The sequence below is a fragment of the Ailuropoda melanoleuca genome, chromosome 11 (assembly GCF_002007445.2).
Source record: "Ailuropoda melanoleuca isolate Jingjing chromosome 11, ASM200744v2, whole genome shotgun sequence".
NCBI lineage: Eukaryota > Metazoa > Chordata > Mammalia > Carnivora > Ursidae > Ailuropoda > Ailuropoda melanoleuca.
In genome coordinates, this window is record NC_048228.1 from 29,126,895 (window position 1) to 29,148,531 (window position 21,637).

Genomic DNA, 21,637 nt, shown 5'->3' on the forward strand with positions numbered 1-21,637 from the left:
ACACCAGCAGGGGGAGTGGCAGGGAGCCTGATTCGGGACTCGATCCCAGGACCCTGGGATCATGACCTGAGCTGAAGGCAGACACTTAAGCGACTGAGCCACCCAGGCGCCCTGAGCTCCTCATTTCTTATCGCAGTATAGCTCTTTCACACCAGGACCTTGTTTCAGCATTCAGGAATTGGGTTCACAAGCAGTGGTAGTGGCACCTGCCTGGTTCAGGAGCCAAATGCAGAACCAACCAGATCAGCTCCTTATCCTGGGTAGGAAAGGGAAGGTCTCTGGAAGGGAGTAGAATTCGTGTCTAGGCAACCCTAAGTTAGCATCTTAGCTTCTTCCTCTGCAGCATGCTAAAAATCTTACTTCCCTACAAAACTGCCCACATTTTATAAGAAAGAAGCCATTTCTGTAGAGTCTGAGGCCTATCTTAACCATGGGAATAACTTCGGCTTGACATAAACATTTTTAAAGCATATTTTGGGCTTTTACAACCACAAGCATAAATATGATCACTAGTGCTTTACAAGTTAAATACAATTAATCCAGAGATTTTGTCCAATGGCAATAATTTTCCCAGCTCTTACTTTTTTCCTGCCATCGTATCAAATCTAAAGATCCTCTTTATTGGTCCTGAACAACTGTTTGCTAAGATCACTTTTCACTATAAGACATGTGAGTACATATTCACGGTAGCACTTTGTTACTTGATATTTGCTAACAAATTGTAGGCTAAGTGGTTTTCTTGTTGTTACTAAAGCAAAACAATAAGTAAGATAAGCCCTACCAAGAAATAGTAATTCCTTCATGTATTTAGTAAACATTTTTATTTTTTTTAGAATTTTTTTATTCTAAAAACTTTTTTATTCTAAAGAAAAAAAATTAAATGTTTATTCTTCACCCCAGTGGGTATTGTCTTACACACATTGGAAAGATAATTTCTTTATAATGATTATTAAATCTAGGACAGCCTATGGAGAAATGGTATGGAATCTATGACCTTATGAAGGAACAAAGCAGAAACCATGAAGAAAACTCTGAGCACTAACTTTTTGTATTATCAGTGTGAGGTGGTAGTAAAGAAATTTATGTAGACATTTAAGGCTGAAGAGAACTTTCAGTTAGGAGTTTGGGTTGGTTTTCAGAGAAATCACCTCTCTGAGATGAATGGAGTGAGGGGTTTTGGCAGAATGTCCCTTTTCACTGCCTGTTATATCCAGGACTCTAATATATGAAATTAATCTATGATTATAATTTCTTATACCATTATCATTATCATGGTCACCTGGACTGCTACAACTTGATATATTTTCTTTAAAGTCTTAGGTTGGTAATAATAAATTTAGTAAATGTAAATATTTCCCTTCAGTTGGGATAGCATATGCACAAATGTCATTTGCTTTATTCACGTAAGTTGCATATAATAATAATAATAATGATAATAATAATAATAATGGAGCATTAACTTTGTGCCAGACACTGCTCTAAGTTTCCATGTATAAATGCATTTAATCTTTCAACACTCCATGAATTACATTCTAATCTTGATTTTACTGATGAAAAACTAGGGTGCAGAGGGCTTGCATACTTTCCCCAAGGTTCACACAACCTGGTCAGGGAAAAGCATTGAGGTTGAAACATGGCAGCCTGACTCCAGGGCTCACAAGTTAACCTCTGTCTGCGCTCTTCTGGTCAGCTTTGTTATCCGGAAGCTTTCGGGGCAATGTTTGCCCTGATGCCCTATTCAACTCATGGCTCCATTATGTTGAGGTGACTAACCATTGTTCTTCAGTAAGAAAAGAAAAGCTTTTGAAATGAAGAGTCATTTGGTATCCCTTCAAAATTACATGAGTGTTATGCATTCAAATATATACATTATTAAAAGAATGAGGTATCTCTTCTGTTCTTCTCAAATAAATACTTTCTCTCTTTAAAAAGTGTCCTTAGGTGCTTATACTTTTGCTTCTGTTCATTCAGCTCCACTGTGAAAGTGTCATTGCTAGAGGCCACTTTCTAAATGGATTAGTTTTGTCCAGTTGTCCGCTTGCTTCCATTGAAACATTAGTGGAACAGAGGGTAAAACAGAAAATCCATCAAGATTTAATATTTAAGAATTCCCAAGTCTATATTCTAATTGGATGCATGCTCAGTATTGTTGCTATGACAAATGAACTTCTTGATTTCGTAACCATCACTACTACATAATTACCGATTTGGGCAGTGAAGGAATTGTGGAACTTCCCTGAGTAGGTAGTAACTCAGTGAGTGAGGTAATCCTTGCTTCTCACAGAGCATTGCCCATAGAATTACGGCACTGAGCTCTTGAAGTTATACAAGCCCTTAAGTGAGGAAGAAGACAGGATCCGGAGCAATGCTAAATCCTCCCTGCAGTTCATTGGCAATACTCTCCTGCTACCAGTTGAACAGGATCAGCTGAGGCATGCATCCCGAGGTGTTGCATTCCGTCTTCTGACAGATGGTTAGAAGATTCTTAGACTGAACTGAAACCTATTTCTCTAGAAATCAAATTCTCTCTAAAGCATTTAGTAGGAGGAAACACAGGGACAATCTACGTAATGGTAAAGACCCAAATCATTAGCTTATCACTTGCTATTCATTGCCTAGAAATTCTAGATCTGCAAGAGACTTGACCCTGAGAATGTCATAAAAGTCTGCAGTGATATTACTTTCCACAGAAAATATCAAGTGTACGGGCTTAATATTAACTCAGTGCCAAGGGTATCTTGGAGATAGCAACCTAGAACCATTGCAGGCTGCAGCTCAGGCTTAATACCAAGTACAACCTTGAAGGTGAAAAGGGTGTTCTATGATTGCATACAGATACCACCAGTATTCCAGGTACCTCTCGCCAGGGTACCTCGTGCGCTTGGAGCTGGTAAGTATCGACCACATTAAATGAGAGCGAGGCATGGGTGCAGTGTTTACCAAGGCCATGCCAACTTCTCCAGCAGTTTAAGCTTCAGCTAAGCCTCTCTCTCTCTCATTTACTCCAGTGGCTTAAGCCTTATTTTAGCATTATAACAATAAGGATTGGAACTTAAAGCTAAAACTGGTAAAGAACTCATAATTCATTCTTTCCTCTTGACTTAGCAAAAAAATATTTAATATTCTCTATGTGAAATTGTAATGTAGAAATAATTGACAGTGTTTCACTGGACTTGAGCTGATTGCACAGATCAGTTTTTGGCCCAGACTCTCTGGATGTTAGTATTTTGATGTTGCACTTTAGGTGGGAATTATAAAATGGCAATGTGTTAAACATAGATAGCCATCTCTTCCTTGAAGAATTTGAAACTGCATCATGATACTTTGTGTTTTTCAGGTACCAAATATTTTATCTGATCATATATATTATCATAGGTATTAATCACATATATTATTTTATTTGATCTTCATACTTTGAAAACAACAGAACACATCATAATTATTCCTATTTTGCAAGTTTAGAAGGTAAAACTCAAATAAGGAGAACTTTTTGTCTAAGTTCACACAGTTACTTTGTGGCAGAGCCAATATTTCCATTCTTGTCTATTTTAGAGACTCTGACAATTTTAAAACAGGGCTTAGCCTCTGAAGTAACATACTATCTTTCTCCTAAGTTCCAGCATGTACCCTTCAGACTGTCCATATGTGGTTAGTTACATTTTTAATATCCAGAGAAGTTACATGTTTTATGCTCTCGAAAAATTTGTTTTTACTTTTTCTTTGCCTGCCTGCCTACTTCCTGTCATTCCTGTCTTTCTCCATCTTGTCCTTCCTTTCTTGATTTCTGTTCCTTAGACCTTTTCTTCTATCAATATTATTGAACACCAACCATGTGCCAGTTATGGTACAAAGTACTAAAAAAGAAAAAAAGAGATCGTTGCCTTCTTTATCCCTTCTGCCATTTTCCTTTTATTGATTTTACCCAAAATTCTGTATTTGAATAGTGAGTTGGTTCAAAATTTACTAACACAATATTAGAAAGAGAAACACATAACACGCACACAGACATGCACACACACATAATCATAAAATTGGCTTATATTATTTCATAGATCTATCTGGGACAGTCTCTTTCCTTCATGTAAGTAAGATACTATCATCCAAGTTTTATGTAGGACACTTGTAGCAAAGTAATAAGGTGCCATGAAGGATGCGTGTATAAGGTAGGAGGACCAGGCAAGGACTAGATGAGTGCATAAAAGGATTGTATACAGTAACATACACGTGTGTATCTTGATAAATTCAAAGTCATTAGCTCACAGCTTCAAGGAAATTATATATACCTACTGTTCATATTTATTAATGATAAAATATTTCAGGTTGATTGAAACTCAGTCATTACATGGAAGTTATTGAGAATTTGCCAGTAAGAGACCCTATGTGAAGTACTAAATCAAGCAATTTAAACATTAAATTTCTCAAGAACATCATTATGACAAAATTACCTAAAAATGAAGACTTGAAATCTGCCCTATAAATGACTGAACACTTACTCTGTCATCAATCTTATGAACTATAGAATAAAAGTGAATTATAAGTTGTAGTCCTTGCTCACCAAATACAGCAATCCTCATGAATTAATAAATTTCCTTTAGCCTAGGTCACTAGTAATAATAAAAAGAATCTTTCTAAAACAGAATACACTGGGCAAGTACAGGACATTGAGGAAAAAAACAAAAAGGAGATAAGAGAAGTCAGGTTTAAAAATGGGAGGAGTCATAGAGATTGTGCTTACAGATGCTATAATATGTACTACAAAACTATACATAAATGTCTTCACAAATCCTAAAAGAAAATCGTGCCTTAAAACAGTAATCTCTGTGGAAAAATACAGATTTTTAAAAATGTGTAGTGTCTGTCCAAGAATAATAAAAAAAAACCCTTACATGCAGCATACAACATAATTTTAAAACACTGGCAAAGAACAATATGAATATATAGATCCTATCTCAAGAATTTTATCCATCAAGCCATCATTCCTGTGATGGTAGGACTTTGCCAAAGAATGCGCTGATGCTAGTTTTCCTGCTGGGGTATCTATAGTCTACAGGTGGCAGAACTGAAAGGCAAAAAAAAAAAAAAAAATCCTGGGTCTATTATGCTTTTTTTTCCCCCTTCTATTTCTGGATGGTTTATAATGATTCTGGAGTGCTACATTTGTTTTCTTCTTATCTTTGTTTCTTTTCTGTCCCACTGTCCCATCTTCTGAAGATGGGAGTCGATGGTCAATTAGAGTTAAGGAGATGAAAAATGTTATTAGAATTCATTATTTCCATTCTTTTGGCCTCTCTTCTCCTCTATTGAAAATAGCACTAGAAGTGTTGAGAAAGCCTGAGGTATGCTGGGAGTATTACATTACTTATCTAAAGACTTTCAGAAAAGAAGCTTTGTATTCCTCTTGAAATCCACTTAAAATGTATTGAACCCATGGTTTGGTGAACCAGTTAATGCCTCTTGCTAGCAATATGTTGATAACTTCTCTTAAATTAGAAGCTCTGTTTGGATACTTCTGTTTTTTTCACTCATTGCCCTAATCAGCATCCTCCCCGATGATGGCAATTGTAAAGATGTTGAGAAATGTTACCCAGTTCCTATGAAATACTGGTTTGGTGTCTCATCAAAATCTCAAACTTTAAAGTAGGGGAGACCCCTTTAATTTACAGATTTGGATATGGTCTAGCATTTTAGTGCATGGTGTGGTAAACAGAGGAATGGATTCTATTCCTTAGGTTTCACTCTATTTAAGGCACCTAGTTGTGTCATTAGAAATAATAGAGGTCCAGTGGCCCTTCCCTATTTTCAAGTAGGAGCTGTCCCTTGATTACTGATTTTATATTTTGTGCATGGCATGGCTTTCATGTTTATGTAGGGTTCTTCAGGTGCAGTAAAAATGACTAAACCAAGTAATTGCATAACTTTAAGACCATAATTTTGACATCAGAGAAAGAACTGGCAATCAGGCCTCCAGATTCATGGGGATCAGTATTCTTTCCATTATATCAGATTTTCTTTCTGGCTGTTCTTCACAAGTGCATGTGCAACGGAAGAGCACTTTTTTTCTCTACAGTCTGGTCCACTCTAAATTTGGTTAATAACGCAAGGTCCGTATATATGCCATCATCCCTCTCCAGGCCTCTGATGTAATTGTTCAGTGACAGGAGGTCATGTATAATAGCCAGTGGAATAGTGGGATTTCTTGGTGGTAGACTTTGTTCTTTCTGTATTTCTCAGGCAAGGTCTCAGGAGTTGGTACCAAGTGATTCTTGAAGTACAACCATTTGTATTATTTATACTGCACTGGAGATAAATGTCTTTCAAGTACTTCAGAGAACAGCGCACTGGTAGGGCTCTAGTTGAGTTTTGTAATCCCAGTGACAGTTAGAGGCAGGTGGCAGGGGCGGGCGTGGGAGGGAGAAGATGAAATGTTAACTGAATTTCGTGACTATAGATATTTGGGACTGTTTCGGTTTAAAGGGGTTTTTTTCATGTATTTTTGTGATGTATATGTTTATTATACAAAAACATAAAAATTCATGAGTAACCTATTAATGTGAGGTTATTTGGGAAGTATTTGTGCATGAATACTTCATGTTGCTGAAGAAGAAAGAATACATATTGGTGTATTTGCATTTTTTAAATTAGAGTTATTCTTTTTTTTAACCTATAGGAAAGTAGAAAAATGTTCTATAAATAGTCTCTAGAATTATGGAGAATATTAATCAGTAATTGCATTAATGATGACATCTTTGTTCCAGAAGTTTGTTGTCATTCAGATCTGGAAGTGGTCATATAAATTGTCTAGATAAAGTTAAGGGAGGTAATTGAAACCTCAAGACATTAAGTGGCCTCGGGTCTTGTGAGTATTAAATAAGAGAAGCCAGCTAGCAGTCAGGGCTCCTGGCCCTCCAATCCAGTGCTCTTTTTTTTTTTTTTTTTACAAGGAATAAATGTGGAAGGAGAATCTTTGTCCAAAACTTGTCAGATGTTGAATGATTTATGCAGTTAAGGTAAGAATATCATGGAATTCTAGAAAGATCAGGGACCTTAGATTCAGGCCAAAACTGAATTTAACTGCTTCTCATGTGTGACCTTGGGCAAATAACCTCTCTGTTTGCTCATTTTCAAAATGCAAATGATTAAGAACTACTTTGGAGGGATATTGTGAAGATTTGTGATTATGTTTTGTGAAGGACCAAATATAGTGCCTGGCATATAGCAGATGCTTAGTAAATGTAACCACGGTTAAAATGTATTTTTTATGGTGTTAATAAACAAAAATGAAATCCGAAAAAAAGTTTCTGCTTTATCAGGCACTCTGACAAATTGTGTTGAGTCAATGTTGAATGAATAAATGCTTTCTCTCACCAGCTACAAACAGAAATTCTGTTTTATCTATTGAGCAAGGTGTACCCTCAGTTGTAAATTTGCATCATATTTCATTTTCTCAAATATGTATTTTGGCAAAAGCTAAGACATCTTTAATTATGAATACGATATTCAAGGTTAAATTAATATAACCGCTAGGACTAGAATTCATCCATTTATAATTTATAAGAGACAGAAGGGAATGGTGGAAAGGGGATGGATTTGATGTCAGTAAAAGCTGAGTTTAAATGTGAGTCAGATCATGCAGTTACTGGTTGCACGATGGTGAGCAAGCCACTTCATTTCTCAATCTCTATTCCTCAGATTATAACATAAAGGCCGTCACATGTGCCTCTCAGATTTGTAGTAAGGATTAAATGAGGTATGCTATAGAGCCTCTCCCTGTCCTCCAGGGTGCTGTTGGTGATAACATCTATTTTCCTCCCTCCAGCTGTATCATCCTAATGCCAATAAAAAGGGGGCATACTTAGAGGAGAAATTATTCTTCAAAAAGACAACTTAGGGGCGCCTGGGTGGCTTGGTCGGCTGCGCATCTGCCTTCAGCTCAGGTCATGATTCCAAAGTCCTGGGATTGAGCCCCACGTCGGGCTGCCTGCTCGGTGGGGAACTTGCTTCTCCCTCTCCCACTGTCGCCCCCCTGCTTGTGCTTGATCTCTCTCTGTGTCAAATAAATAAAAAAAAATCTTAAAAAAAAAAAAAAGACAACTTAAAACCTTGAAGATCCTTTGGAAGATGTGAGGATATACTCCTGCTATGAATATGCTGTATCCAAAAATAGTAAAGACCTTTTCAGTGGTGCTGGTATTCAGGTCGTACTTAGCAAAGGTGGGAAATACTTCACCTTTTCCATCTGGCAGATGAGAAGTATGGATATGGTAATTTGCCATGATTTTATTTCATTTTGCATGCCTTTATTACTATATGAATGTATCCTTAGGCCAAGTGTCATATGGCATAAATGGTAGGATAACTTGAAGAATGGGTGCATAGAAATATATGCAGGATTCAGCATTCTGTGGGAAGAAGAGAATAATTCCCTTCATATCAATGTTGACTGCATTATCTGCGTTTCTTGTCCCTCTGAAGTATCATGATTCTGTTCCCTGGAACCATGCTGGTGAGCCAGAAATATGATTCAAAGCAAAGACCATACTGTTCTCAAGTATGATTTCAGTTAACTGCAAGCTGCTGAAAACATCAACATATTATTAGGCTGCGATTTGATATATATAGTATCCAAATTACAGAAGAAACGATATATCCTCCTCATATTCTGCATTGATTAAATTCACCAAAAAGATTCTGTTCGTTCTGGGCCACACTTTCATAGGGGCATTGCCAATGTGGCATGTTTCCAGAATAAAGATAAGCAGGATGAGGAAAAGACACTCAAAGCCATCTCATCTGAAGAAGAGCCAAAGGGATTAGGAAGAATTTTCCTGAAAAAAAAAAAATTGTAAGAGAAATACCGAGATGAATCCTTAGCTTCTGAGCATCTATATTTAAAAGGTGGTATGTGGGGATGCCTGGGTGGCTCAGTCGGTTAAGCTTCTGCCTTAGGCTCAGGTCATGATCCCAGTGTCCTGGCATCAAGTCTGCCCTGGGGCTCCCTGCTCAGCCGGGAGCCTGCTTCTCCCTCTGCCTGCTGCTCCCCCTGCTTGGGCTTACTCTCTCTCTGACAAATAAATAAAATCTTTAAAAATAAATAAATTAATAATTAATTAAAATAAAAGGTGATATGTGAAGCACAAAGAAATATAAAGCCTATTGTATGACACTTCTCCTTAAAGACATAGAAGTTATGTCTTAAGACATTGAAGAATGACTGTGATCAAAATTGAATCATAAATGCAATATAGAGGTGTAAGTCAGGGCTTCTGGAATTCAGAGGAAGGTTAAGATTATATCCACTAGAAGAAGTCAGAAAAGATTTCACTGAAGGGGTAGAGGCTGGACTGGACACGATAGGATGGAAAAATTGGAGTATTTAGCGGTTTCTAAGAAAATATTCCAGGTGGGGGCACCTGGGTGGCTCAGCTGGTTAAACGTTCAAGTCTTGATCTCAGCTCAGGTCTTGATCTCAGGGTCGTGAGTTCAGGCCCGGCGGTAGGCTCCGCATGGAGCCTAGGAGCCTGCTTAAATAAATAGAGAGAGGAGCAAATGCAGTTATGAAAGCAATGCTGTGTTAAAGATACTGTTAAGTAAGAAGTTAATGTAAAGGCTCAAACGCAGTAAACTTTTGGTAGCTTTTCAAAAAATAGATTTTGAAGGGCTATCTTTGCTCTATTATCTGTAATCAAATGCTACAATGTAAGAAAGTAATGAAAGGATTGATTTTTCAGTGTTAAACCTCTAAACAAAACAAGAAAAAGCCCAGTTGATATCATCTAGGATCTCTTCAGTAATTTCCGCTAATGTAATGCTAATCATGCCGTGAGAGGATAATAAAAGTAAAGTCTTTCCAAAGCTCAAGAAGGTGTGATGTGAGAGTTTTGTTCTTCATATTTAAGATTGTCATTTAGAATCAGAAGTGTACTTGTTCTGTATTTTTCCAGAAGGCAGATTTGAATCAGTAAATGGCAAAGAGTTTTAAATTCAGCTTGAGAATTTCCCACAATTTAAAACCGTTTATCCCTAGAACAGATGATGCCATTAAAACAGGTAGCTTTTCCTAAATTGAAAGTACTCACAGGGGGTGCCTGGCTGGCTCAGTCGGAAGAGCATGCAATGCCTGATCTTGGGGTTGTGTGTATGAGCCCCATGTTAGGTGCAGAGAATACTTAAAAATGAGAAAGAGAGAAAGGGGGAAAGGGGGAGAAAGAGAGGGAGGGAGGGAGGGAGGGAGGGAGGAAAGAAGGAAGGAAGGAAGGAAAGAGAAAGAAGAAGAAAAGAAAGAAAGAAAGAAAGAAAAAGAAAGAAAGAAAGAAAGAGAAAAAGAAAAGAAGAGAAGGAAGGAACTAACTCACAGAGACCTACTAAACTTGTATCAGGATTGTTATAGAATGAATTTCTGAATCTGGTTAGAAGTGAGACTGCCCATGCTCTTAGGATCTCTGCAACGCTTAACTGTCTATGTAGCTGTGTATCTAAGCTACAGACACCATGCAAAGCAGAGTGAAAGGGGCAGATTCATTTTCCTAAGTCATGGGTGGTGCAGCCTTTTCAGAAGTTAAGGGTGAAGTCAGATCCCAGTATAATATTCATTCCAAACACTTTATCAAGAACGCAATCTAATTTAAACTACTGTGTACAACTATTGTGAGTTCTACTAGGAAATGTGTGCTTTTGTTTTGTTTTGTTTTTGAAAGCATAGAGGTAAATTCTGTTCAAATATTTGAGGAGATTATTAAATTGTCAAACTAATTTAGCTATACCACTTTTGTTAGGGTCATTAGATGTTAAATAAGGCTAGAATGTTCTTGGCTGTGAGAGGAGCTTGACCAATTCCTGACAGACATTTGAATAACTGTTTTATGTAAATATTTGCCAAATTGTAATGCCGTTTCATATTAGCATTCATATATTGTGCAGTTATGTATCACACCGAGTGTAGTTTAATTCCCAATAGTTTAAACATTCGTGACTAATGAAGTTACTTGTCTTGATATTTTGGAACTTAAGTCATACAGTGGAATTGTCTGGATCAACTAAAGCCGTGTGGAGAAACAGAAATATGTGCACGTGAATCTAAAGCCCTTGTTTTTGTTGTTTTCAGCTGCAGTATTGAAGTATGAGAACAACGTCATGAATATCAGGCAATTCAACTGTTCTCCTCACCCCTACTGGCTTCCAAATTTCATGGATGTTTTCACTTGGTCCCTGCCATTTGTTGGGGAAAAAGGTGTGTTGGGGAATCTTGAGATGTTCTTAATGCAATCATATAAGAATTAAGGGGAGGGGATGGGGACTATTCTAACCAATAAAATTCACAAGTTGCAACATGAGAAAAGTGATTTGAAAGTTATGTCACTGTGTACCCTGTTAACAAAATACAATGACTGAAATAAGGGGAAACAAAAGCAATGAGAAATCCTGGGAGCATTTGTATCATCTCATTGGAACAATACAACTCTTTTAAAAATAACAGATATATCGTTTTAACTGGCTTCAAGCTACAATGGCTTCTTTTTCTCCTTACCCCTTTGTATTAATTCAAAAATGCTATTTTATTTTACAAACTCCCTGTCAAATTAAAAGGTTAAGATAGCTATGCTTTTCTCACATTTCTGATGTTGATAATAATCATCATATGAGTGATCAATGGCTATAATAATTTGAATTTGTCATGAAAATAGTTCATGACAAATATAGCGACCATTCATGTGTTACGAGGTGAGACAAATTTACATTTAGAAAGTTATAAATATTAACTTGTCCCAGTTTTTCAAAAGGATTGGCTTGCCTTTCCTTCCTTCCCTCTCCCTTTGTTCTGTTTTATATTTTGACCTAAACCGCAACCAAAATTTCAAGGAAGGGCCTGTACCCACTGAGCTTGAGTGTTTAGTTCAGGATGCCTAGTGGGACAGACGGGGTCATTCCTCATGCATCTTACCACACAGCACCATAGCCTGTAAAAGGCGTCAGAATAAAGGTAAGAGTTTACACATGTTTCAGAATCCCCATGGAGGGGGGTGGGGGGTGAGGAGGCGGTTAGAGAAAAATCACACATTTTCTAAAATATTTATTTATATTAATAAATATGTGTCATATACTAATGTAATATTTATTTTCCTAGAACACTTGTGGATTTTTTCTTTCTTTAAGTGCCTCGAAATGATTAAATCAGGAGGTTATGATTGGTCAGTGAAGAAATCTTTCTTTTAGATACCAAAATAAGTCAAAAGTCAGTTTTGATAGTCTCTGATATGTGTTCCCAGCACTACCATGTCACCACGTTCCTACCCTGATGAGAACGCAGCATGTGTTACTGTCCTCCGTTGGCTTCTCGGGAAACAGAAGCAGCATGAATCCTGACAACTGCTGGGCACCCTGTGAACACCCTTCTGTTGGGTTATTTCCATTAAATGTTCAAATTTTGCACGTCTACTATAAAAGAACCTATTAATATATTTGGGTACATAATTCACTTTTGATACTTAAACTGAAGCTATGGACTCATGTTGGCTACACTGATGTTTTACTCTTTATCATATGTCTTCTGCTCTAGAACAGCATTGATTTCGAAAAGTAGCTCTTGAGGAAATAGTGAGCAAGTTTCTTTTCACCTTCATGATAGAGCCCAACCTAATTTTAGAAACAGTTAAACGTGAATAACATGCACCTTAGTGTAAAAGTGATACCATACTAATTTCTCTGACAACACTTTTATGCAATTTTATTGTGATCAATTTATTCAGCTGAATTTCCTATTAAATTTACCTAAGCTTTATTGTTAAAGCCTTTTTGAAAATAAATTTTAATGATACATATATCAACTCATTCATTTTTTTCAGTTAGTGTCCTCAAAACCACTTCAAATATGTTAGTTCATCAGTCAACAATTTTTATTAAACACAAAACTATAGCCTACCACTGTGCTGGGTTCTCTGGGGGATTAAAAAAATTAAAAAAGAGATCTAGCCTTCACGGAGTCCCCGAAAAACAGAAGGTCGTAACGTGGTCTACATCCAGTAGCATCATTGTACAAACAAATAAAAATTCGAAAGTAGCCATTTCCTCCTTCGTAGACATATAGTATAGTCACAGCCACATATTTGGTCTTCCATTGTCTATTGACCTATAGCTAGTTAAATGTTACCATATGATTTCATAGACATGAGCTAATACTTTTATAAACATAAAGTCTGTGTAGAATCACAAAGCCAGTTATCTTTTATGATCTGGATTTTATAGAAACTACTTTGCAGCAGATTCTATATCCAACATAGTTAAGAAATGTTATTGCTAAGCTTGCTCGTTAATAATGCCAGAGTAATAATTAAGGTTAAAATAGAAAATCTGGACTTTTTTGTTTTTATTCTTTTCCTTTTTAGTGACCGAGATGCTGGTAAATGTCCTCAACATCTGCTCAGATGATGAACTGGGGTCAGAAGAAGATGGATTTGATGGTAAGAAACTTGAGCTTTTGTGCTAATGCTGTTTGCCAGGTGATTACTTGGTGTCTCATAGGGAACCCAAAGAATAAGTTTCTAAGATTAGGATTATGTTAAATTATAACATAGTATTGAGAATGGAAGATACTATATTTTCCATTTGCTTTGAAGAAATACACACACACACACACACACACACACGCACACACACATACACCCCCCATAAAAGAATTTTCTCATGACCCTGACAACATTGTTGAAGTAGTGAACTATTTTAATAACCGTCTTTCAATAGCTCACATTCATAAGTGACTTTACTGGCTCCTTAATAAAAAAAAAAAATCAGTCTTGTAGCAAACGTTACCATTTACTATGTAACTTCTCAGAGTGCCTCTACTGAAGTTGTTCCTGTCAGTTATTCACATTTTGGTGTTTATGATAAAAGAAGATATTGACACATTCATATGTTGGTATTCATGTCAATACCAATATTTTTTCCTCTCTGTAACAATTATAATGAATAAGCTATGCAGCTTTTGTAGTGCTGGTCAGGATACTATTTGGTATTCGGTTACCCTTGAAGAGTACGCTTCCTCTGTAATAGACGAAGGTCCACTGGGTGAAAGATGGAAGCAAAAAATGCTGTGGATCTTACCACAGCGCCCCGAAATGCATGGCAGCCAACCACAGTATAGGTGGAGGAAGACTGTGAGAGCAAAGTGTACTTCCATAAACATGGAGTCAAGACCTACTCTGTGTAGGACACTCAGGATTCCAAGATGCCAGAGAGACTGAGACTTGACAAAGTCACGGTCTGGATAGAGAGACTGATGTGTAAACAGATAATATCAATAGAATAAGACAGATTCTAAATTGAGAGTGAAGTTGGCAGCAGAAACTAGATATTGTGGAAGGTTAAACTGAGAACATGTTTCCCTATTAAAACTGCGCACAAGGGGTGCCTGAGTGGCTCTTTCAGCTGAGTGTCTGCCTTCGGCTCAGGTCACAATCCCAGGATCCTGGGATTGAGGCCCATGTCGGGCTCTCTGCTTCGAGGGGAGCCTGCTTCTCCCTTTCCCTCTGCCTGCTGCTCTGCCTGCTTGTGCTCTCTCTCTCTCTGTGTCAAATAAATAAGTAAATAAATAAAATCTTTTAAAAAAATAAAACTGCACTGAAGTCAAATGAAAGGTGAATGTGGCCCTTTCTGAAAGTTAGAATCTAAACAGCATGATGTAATGTTTACTTGGATTTAATGTAGGTCACATCTACAAATGCAAAATGTGCTGCGGGCAAAAGTAAAATAAAAGTATTCGTGCACTCATGTGAATAGAGTCTATATACGTAGGTCACTGTGGAGTGTACAGTTAGGCCTTATCATCTCCCCAGTTTTCTCCTTTCTGTAACTTCTCCCAGCTTCATTACTGGTTTGTCTCCATATCCTATTCTTTAGTCATCGATCACATTGCAAGGGTATGTTTAAGGAAGGAGAGAAAGTAATACGCGCGCACACACACATATATACATGAACATTTACTAGGTTAGAATTAGCTAACAAATAGTTGTAAGAACTTAATTCAGTAATTATATTGATATATTTTGAAATATCCAGGAGTTCAGTGGATATTTTGTGCTTTATCCGGGTTCTAGATGTTTCGTGTTCTAGCCACAGTTCGCTACTAGTAACTCTTCAGAGATAGTGATATCATTCAAGAGGTAATATTTTCATCATGACAGAGATTTTTCTTCTAAAGGTAGACTACCACCCTGGCAGAATCTTAATCTTAAAACCCAACAAACATTTTTCAATAGATGTCTTTCCCTGTGGTCCTTTTGTTCCTCGAAAGAAAGATTCATTAGCATTAATATGGTGATGTGCCTCTGTTGACAAATCTCTATTGTAGTCAAGTTCATTGGCCAATATTTATAATACAGACAATACAATAAAAAGGTAACATATAGAATAAATAGTTCTGCATAGTAGACCTGTAATAATATGTTAATAATCAGTAAACTATAATTATACACTAATCCATTCACTTAGCAAATATATATTGAGCACCTACTGTGTGCTAGGTACTATAGCCAAAATGCTGTACATTTCAACAGTACAGGTGTTTCCTGCAGTTAAATATTACCAAGACTAACTCACTGTTTACTTCAGTAATAGTGAGTTCTCTTTACCCACCCTCTCGGTCATTTACATGAAAGGGTATATTTTGTAACTTACTGTGCTCTAAAATAATTACTTCCAATCATCATCCAGTTACTCATCAGCAATTGCTTTTAAGCCTGTTAATTCCAATTATGGAGTGCATGTCTTTCAAGGGATTTGGAAAATTTTTTTGTTTCTAAGCAGACCACTGAAATCTCATTCATTCTACCATGCTTAAATCTTTGGTCAGTCCTGCAGAGAAACAGCTATGACCTCTAACTGTGATCTTCTAGCTCAAATCTCATAAATAGGCCCTCTAAGGAAAGCAAAAAGAAAACAGAAATAAAAATATGAATTAAAAGTATGTTGAACTTAGGACATTATACCCTTTGAAGTAAACGGTCAGAAATGTTCTTTAGTGCTTTATATAACGTGATGCAAAAACTATGAATTTCTTCAAAGGTGCTCAAAGAACAACTTGTAAAACTTTCCAGGACTCTTTGACTCTCTGAGATTATAGTTTACTGAGAATGTATATTAAAGTTTCTTTTTTTGGAACGAGGGGTGCAATATTATTTTCAACTTTAGGATAAAGTTTCCCATTCCTCCCAGTCCTTCCTGCATGCAGCCTACAGTCTGTGTCTCTCTGGGGTTCGGCCCTCTGCTCTGCCTACCAGGATCCCAGGGCTTGCTGGCTACAGAGGTGAAAGCAGGAATCAAAAGACCTCAAAGAACTTAACTGAGCCTCTTCCTTAAATGACTGCTTATTCTAAGGGCGGGGGTGGAGAGGTGTGGAATCTCTTCATGAGTTACTTGTCTGGTTCTTCTCAATATTTTGTTCCATGTTCAGCGACATCTGAAAAGTCAAAGGTAGTAATGATACCTCTACAATCCACGACTATCTTTTTATCTATCAGGTTGACTTCTTTAGTGTGTATAAAGTCTATAGCAAATAGGGCTGGTTCTCATTTCCTAGAGGAATGGAAGTTATGGGACTGTATTTGCTTTTCCTTCAGATTCTGTCAGCTCCCCTTTACCATTTAATGATGACAATGACAGCATCTAACACTATGTGTTAGACATTATTCCAAGTCCTTTATATACCATTTTGACCAACAAAAATTTATGAGTATTAACAGTCATTCATTTTAAGTGTGTTTTCTAAGTGATTTATATTATCTCCTCCTCAAAATAACCTGTTGGTATAGATGATATGATTATCCCTGTTTCATTGAAGTGATTGAGATTGGTAAAGCCTGGGGTCACACAGCTGGTGAAGTAATAGAGCTTGGATTGAAACTAATGCCTGCCTTGTTCTCAGATTCTTGAACTTCCTACAAACTGTGATTACGATGCTTGAAATCCTTTTCTTTGAAACAGCATGATGCCTTTTTGTTGTTGTTGTTGTTTTTTTAACAAACAACACTTGAACATAATATAGCTTGTTCTGTATAAATATACTGTAAAATAAGGAAGTAGATTCTTTTTGCACTAGTTAGCCATGAAAGTCAAATAAACAGCAAATAAAACAGTTTCATTCTATTCCTCTAATCTTCGTTTACTCCGATCGGAGTTATGTGTTTCGTCACGTTAAGAATTTTGTTGTAGCTGAGCAGATCTGGCCCACCTTATCTCTGCTAAGTAGAAATCATGTCATGAATCTCTCCTCCTTAGCTTCTGCCTTACGAATAAAGGAATTTGATAGTCTTATCTAGAACAAGGTTGCTATTTTAAATTGGTCTGTGATTCTTTTATGTTGAAAATAAAAGACAAAACCTCTGTTATCTTGTAAAGTTTTGAAACCGTTTAATACCAATGCATGTCTTTTGAGGATCTAATTTATATGTATTAGGGTCTTTGTTTCCTGTTTCTACTTTTGATTTTGGATGATAAAATTATAGTCTGGTTTCAATTTGGGGTTGTTATTCACCAGAACATTTTAGAGAAGGAAGAAATCCAAATAGATGTATTTCCTTTGGGTAGATAATTCTCCTTAATGAAGAAGACTCATTGCAGACCAAGGATTAGAAAGTGATCCCAAAATGAGGGAGCGGGGAGGAAGCTGACAGAAGTCAAGCATTCTGCGTCATGTCAAAGGTTTCCTTGTTGTTCATTATTACAACAAGAACATCTGGAATAGCGATAAGCATTAGAAACCAAATGACAGTTTCATGAGTTAGAAATATTTATTTATTTGGAACTTTCTTTGAGGTCCTGAAATCTTAGACTCTGAGATCACACGTGTGTGTGTGTTATACATATATATGTATATATACACATATACACAAGTTATGTTTGAGACTATATGTGGCAAGTCTGTCTAACACAGAAGAATTGTGAAGGTGAAACTGAAATCCCATAGAATAAGAAAGAAAAGAGAAGAATAATAAAACGAAGACATTTCAAGCCAAATGTAGTTTCAGGCTGCACTGGAAAGACTTAATATTAAATTAGAATTTATGCCTCTACTTTCATCTAAAGAGCAAACCACATGGTGGAACTCTTATCCTTTATCCACATTTTTGCCTTATCCTAATGTTAACCACAGGCCAGTCACTGAATATGGGATCAGAACAGTTTTTTGCATGCCTCTACCAAACCATCTAAATTGTAAACAAGAAAATTAGCTCCCATCGTCTGCTTTGAATTATTAATTATTGATATGTAATATCGTGGGTTCCAGAGTGTCTCCCCACTTCTTTTTGTCTAACTTAAAAAAGCCATTCGCAACTTTTTGAAGTGTGAAGTTGGGAATTAGTGGCACTAACGTGGCATTTGATTGGTCCCTGAGGAATACCTCTATAAAGGTTTGGTTATATTATTTTCTACCAAAACTGTATTTAGTTGCCATGATGAACATTTGAGACAAAATTTCATCTGAAAATCTTCCCTCTGCCTTGTGCATCTGGCAGCAGCACATATACTCAGAGCCGTGGCTGCAATTATTGTCATTTCTGTGCATCTCATCCTATCACCCTATAGTTCAGGTTCCTAATTTGAAAAAAAAAAAGAAGTTGTATGTCCTATAATAATTGACAGTTTGGGGTAAGGAAAATATTAAGTTTCAACATAAAAAAATAGAAACATTTAGGGGCGCCTGGGTGGCTCATTCAGTTAAGAGTCTGCCTTTGGTGCAGGTCATGATCCCAGGGTCCTGGGATCGAGCCCCATGTCGGGTTCTCTGCTCACCAGAGAGTCTGCTTCTCCCTCTCCCTCTGCCCCCTCCCCCCTGTTCCTGCTGTCTCTGTCTCTCTCTCTCTCTCTCAAATAAAGAAATAAAAATCTTTAAAAAAAAATTCTGAAGACCCAAAAATTTACCTAGAAGCAAAAAAAAAAAAAAAAAATTAAAGATTTATTTATTTGAGAGACAGAGAAAGAAAGAGAGAGAGCAGGGGGAGGGGCAGGGAGAGGGAGAGAATCTTCAAGTGGACTCTCCACTGAGTGTGGAGCCTGACATGGGGCTAGATCCCAGGACCCTGAGATCATGACCTGAGCCGAAACCAAGAGTGAGCCGCTTAACCAGCTTGCACCACCCAGGCGGCCCCAAAATAGAAACATTTAAACATACTAAATGAATAAATAAACAGCTCCAAGGAACACAGTGTCAATATGATTCTCATTCAGTCAACATTGACACATAACCCGAAGTTGGTAAGCTTGGAAAAATGCTTGCAGAATGAACAAAGGTTGAGTAGGAATATAAATTAGGGACTTCATAATGTATCTAAGTTGAGGTGGCCGCATCAGAGCAATGATAGTGTTAAGAATAAAGCATAGGGGGAGCTATTCCAAAGAGCTGCTCAAGGACGTACAGCTCTAGAATCAGTGGGGCACAGGAAAGAAAAGTTGATTTGGGTGGTTCAGGCCTAGGCGTCCAGGAGGATGAGAACGTTTATGGAAAAGCTCACCAGTTTCAGGAGAAACGAGTTTGAGTAAAAGTGACACACGTAGCCCTGGAAATGACTGAGCGGGATTTGGAAGTGGAATCCTGGAAATTGAAAACAAAATCTGGGCTGGTGATAGAAAGTTGGAATTAAACGTCATAATCGAATCTGTTGGGAAAAAAGGGTCTCCAAAGTCCTGATATAAAAGGAAATATTAGGAAATTGAAGACCGATTCTTAAAATTAACCCTTAATGAAGCTGGGGAGAAAAGACAAACAAGAGAAGGAGAAAGAAGGAGAGGTCAAGTAGAAAGGACCTGGATCGTGTGGCGGGTTCAGGCAGCAGTTGTTAAAAATATTTGCACCACATGCAGAAAAATCACTGAGAGATGTAAGTCTGGCCAAAAAATGAAATAACAGGACATCACTATGCTTGTCAGATATCAGATTATTGAAAAGAGGTGTTTATGTTAGCTGTGGTATTTATAATAGCTAAAAAAGAAAATAGAAATCATTGGCAAACAGCCAAAAAATAAAAGTCAGAGTACCTCAATTTTCATATCATGTTACATTTTTATTTTATTTTATATATTTTTAGTTCTCTGTAAAAATATTTCTTCATGGAATATCTTTTTCTGTGTATTCAATGGCAGGCAAACACATGGTTTCTGCCTTCGCTGAGCTGAGAGGCTCCGTCAGCAAGAAACTGATTTTAAATCTGTTGTCTTACAGAGGCTTGATAGGGTTGAGGGAGGGAGCCTGAATTGGGACAAAAATATTTGATAACTAAAGGAGAAAATTTAGAGGACATCTTTCTTGTCTTCTATTTCTGACAAGGAAAAGAAAATCCTTTATGTAGGAAAAGAAAACCCTTTATGAATTTTACTGCTTTTGGAGATCCAGCCATGTGAGAACTCCATGCAAGTTTTCTAGGAAATGATATACAAAGATAGGTATTAGTTTACCAGGGTTAAGTTGTTTTATCTTTTTCATAATATTTGAGTTTGAGTGAGGTCACTGGAGAAAGGAAAGGCATACATAGAAAGAAAAATTACTCAGTATTTTGTAAAAGGTTTAGTTCTTTTTTCCTCAGGATTTTGTTAATTACCTTCCAGTTTAGTGTGGATGTTTTTGTCCATTACTTAATATTTTGGTCTATAATTAAGAATGTAAGTCATTTTTGTCACTATAAATGTATCCTTTGTATTCTGTACCATTTATGGTACAGGTAACTGCTTTTTTTTTTTTTAAATCATGGTTATGCCATAAAAAGGAAGCAAATAGCTATATCCAGTATATCATTAAAATTGAAACTTGTCTAAAAAATACACAGGGATTTCCTAAGTAGTAGGCTAGAAATTCCCATCGTATTTATGGCTATTGATGTCTTGGGGCCTTGACTAACATATAGGGTGCCTGGTTAGCCATCATATTGTAATCAGTGTCATCAAGTCTAGCTTATCATATTTGATTGCAATAATTAAATTCCTTTAAGTTGCTAATTTGAATGATACAACAACACAGACATTGAAAGTACTGCTTTCTCATCACATTGTACTAGGACGATTTTCCACAAATGTATTTCTTTATTGCCTAGCAGGATTTTCACATTACGTAGAAGCCAGACTTTGCAGAACAAAGTAAATATGAAAAAACAGCTTTATCCTTGTTAGAGTTAATTGGTTGGATAGTGTCCATCATTGGCTAGAATATTATGCTCAGAGTAAGATACTACTCTCGAATTTTATGCTGTATTTTCATAGACACATGTATTTTACACAGGCACAGTATTTATACACAGGTTTAAAAACCATTAATTTTTGTAGTATTTGAGGCTTCCTCCAACTAACGGTGACATTGGCCAACTTACAGTAAACATTAGCTATTGCATATCTAAGCATACACTTCAGTTGAATGTATTTGAGAAAAGTCCATGTTGCATCACAAGAAGGGAAAAAAGCGTGTGCTCTGTAAACCTGAATGTATTCTTTAAACCTGAATGTATTCTTTATTTGAAAGGAACTGAAGTAGAGGCTCTTTTCCTCAACGAAGGCAAAGATTTTGTGTTATAAGTATGTCTATATTTTAGAAAAACATCACTTCTCACAAACAAGGTTGAGGTAACGAGCATGTGAAAGAGGCATTCTTCACAAAAGGGACTCT

The 21,637-nt window shown here is 36.8% G+C and overlaps 1 protein-coding gene across 5 annotated transcripts in view; it reads left to right on the plus strand.

Annotated features, from left to right (window-relative positions):
• The window catches only part of PPP3CA (protein phosphatase 3 catalytic subunit alpha), a 306,406-nt gene that overhangs the window by 258,573 nt on the left and 26,196 nt on the right, over nucleotides 1-21,637 (plus strand). For all 5 annotated transcript variants that reach the window (XM_034671452.1, XM_019796683.2, XM_011221341.3 and 2 more), the window contains 2 exons: nucleotides 11,102-11,227; nucleotides 13,380-13,454. In XM_034671452.1, coding sequence (XP_034527343.1) covers nucleotides 11,102-11,227; nucleotides 13,380-13,454 — 201 coding nt within the window. The remainder of the gene's footprint in view (nucleotides 1-11,101; nucleotides 11,228-13,379; nucleotides 13,455-21,637) is intronic.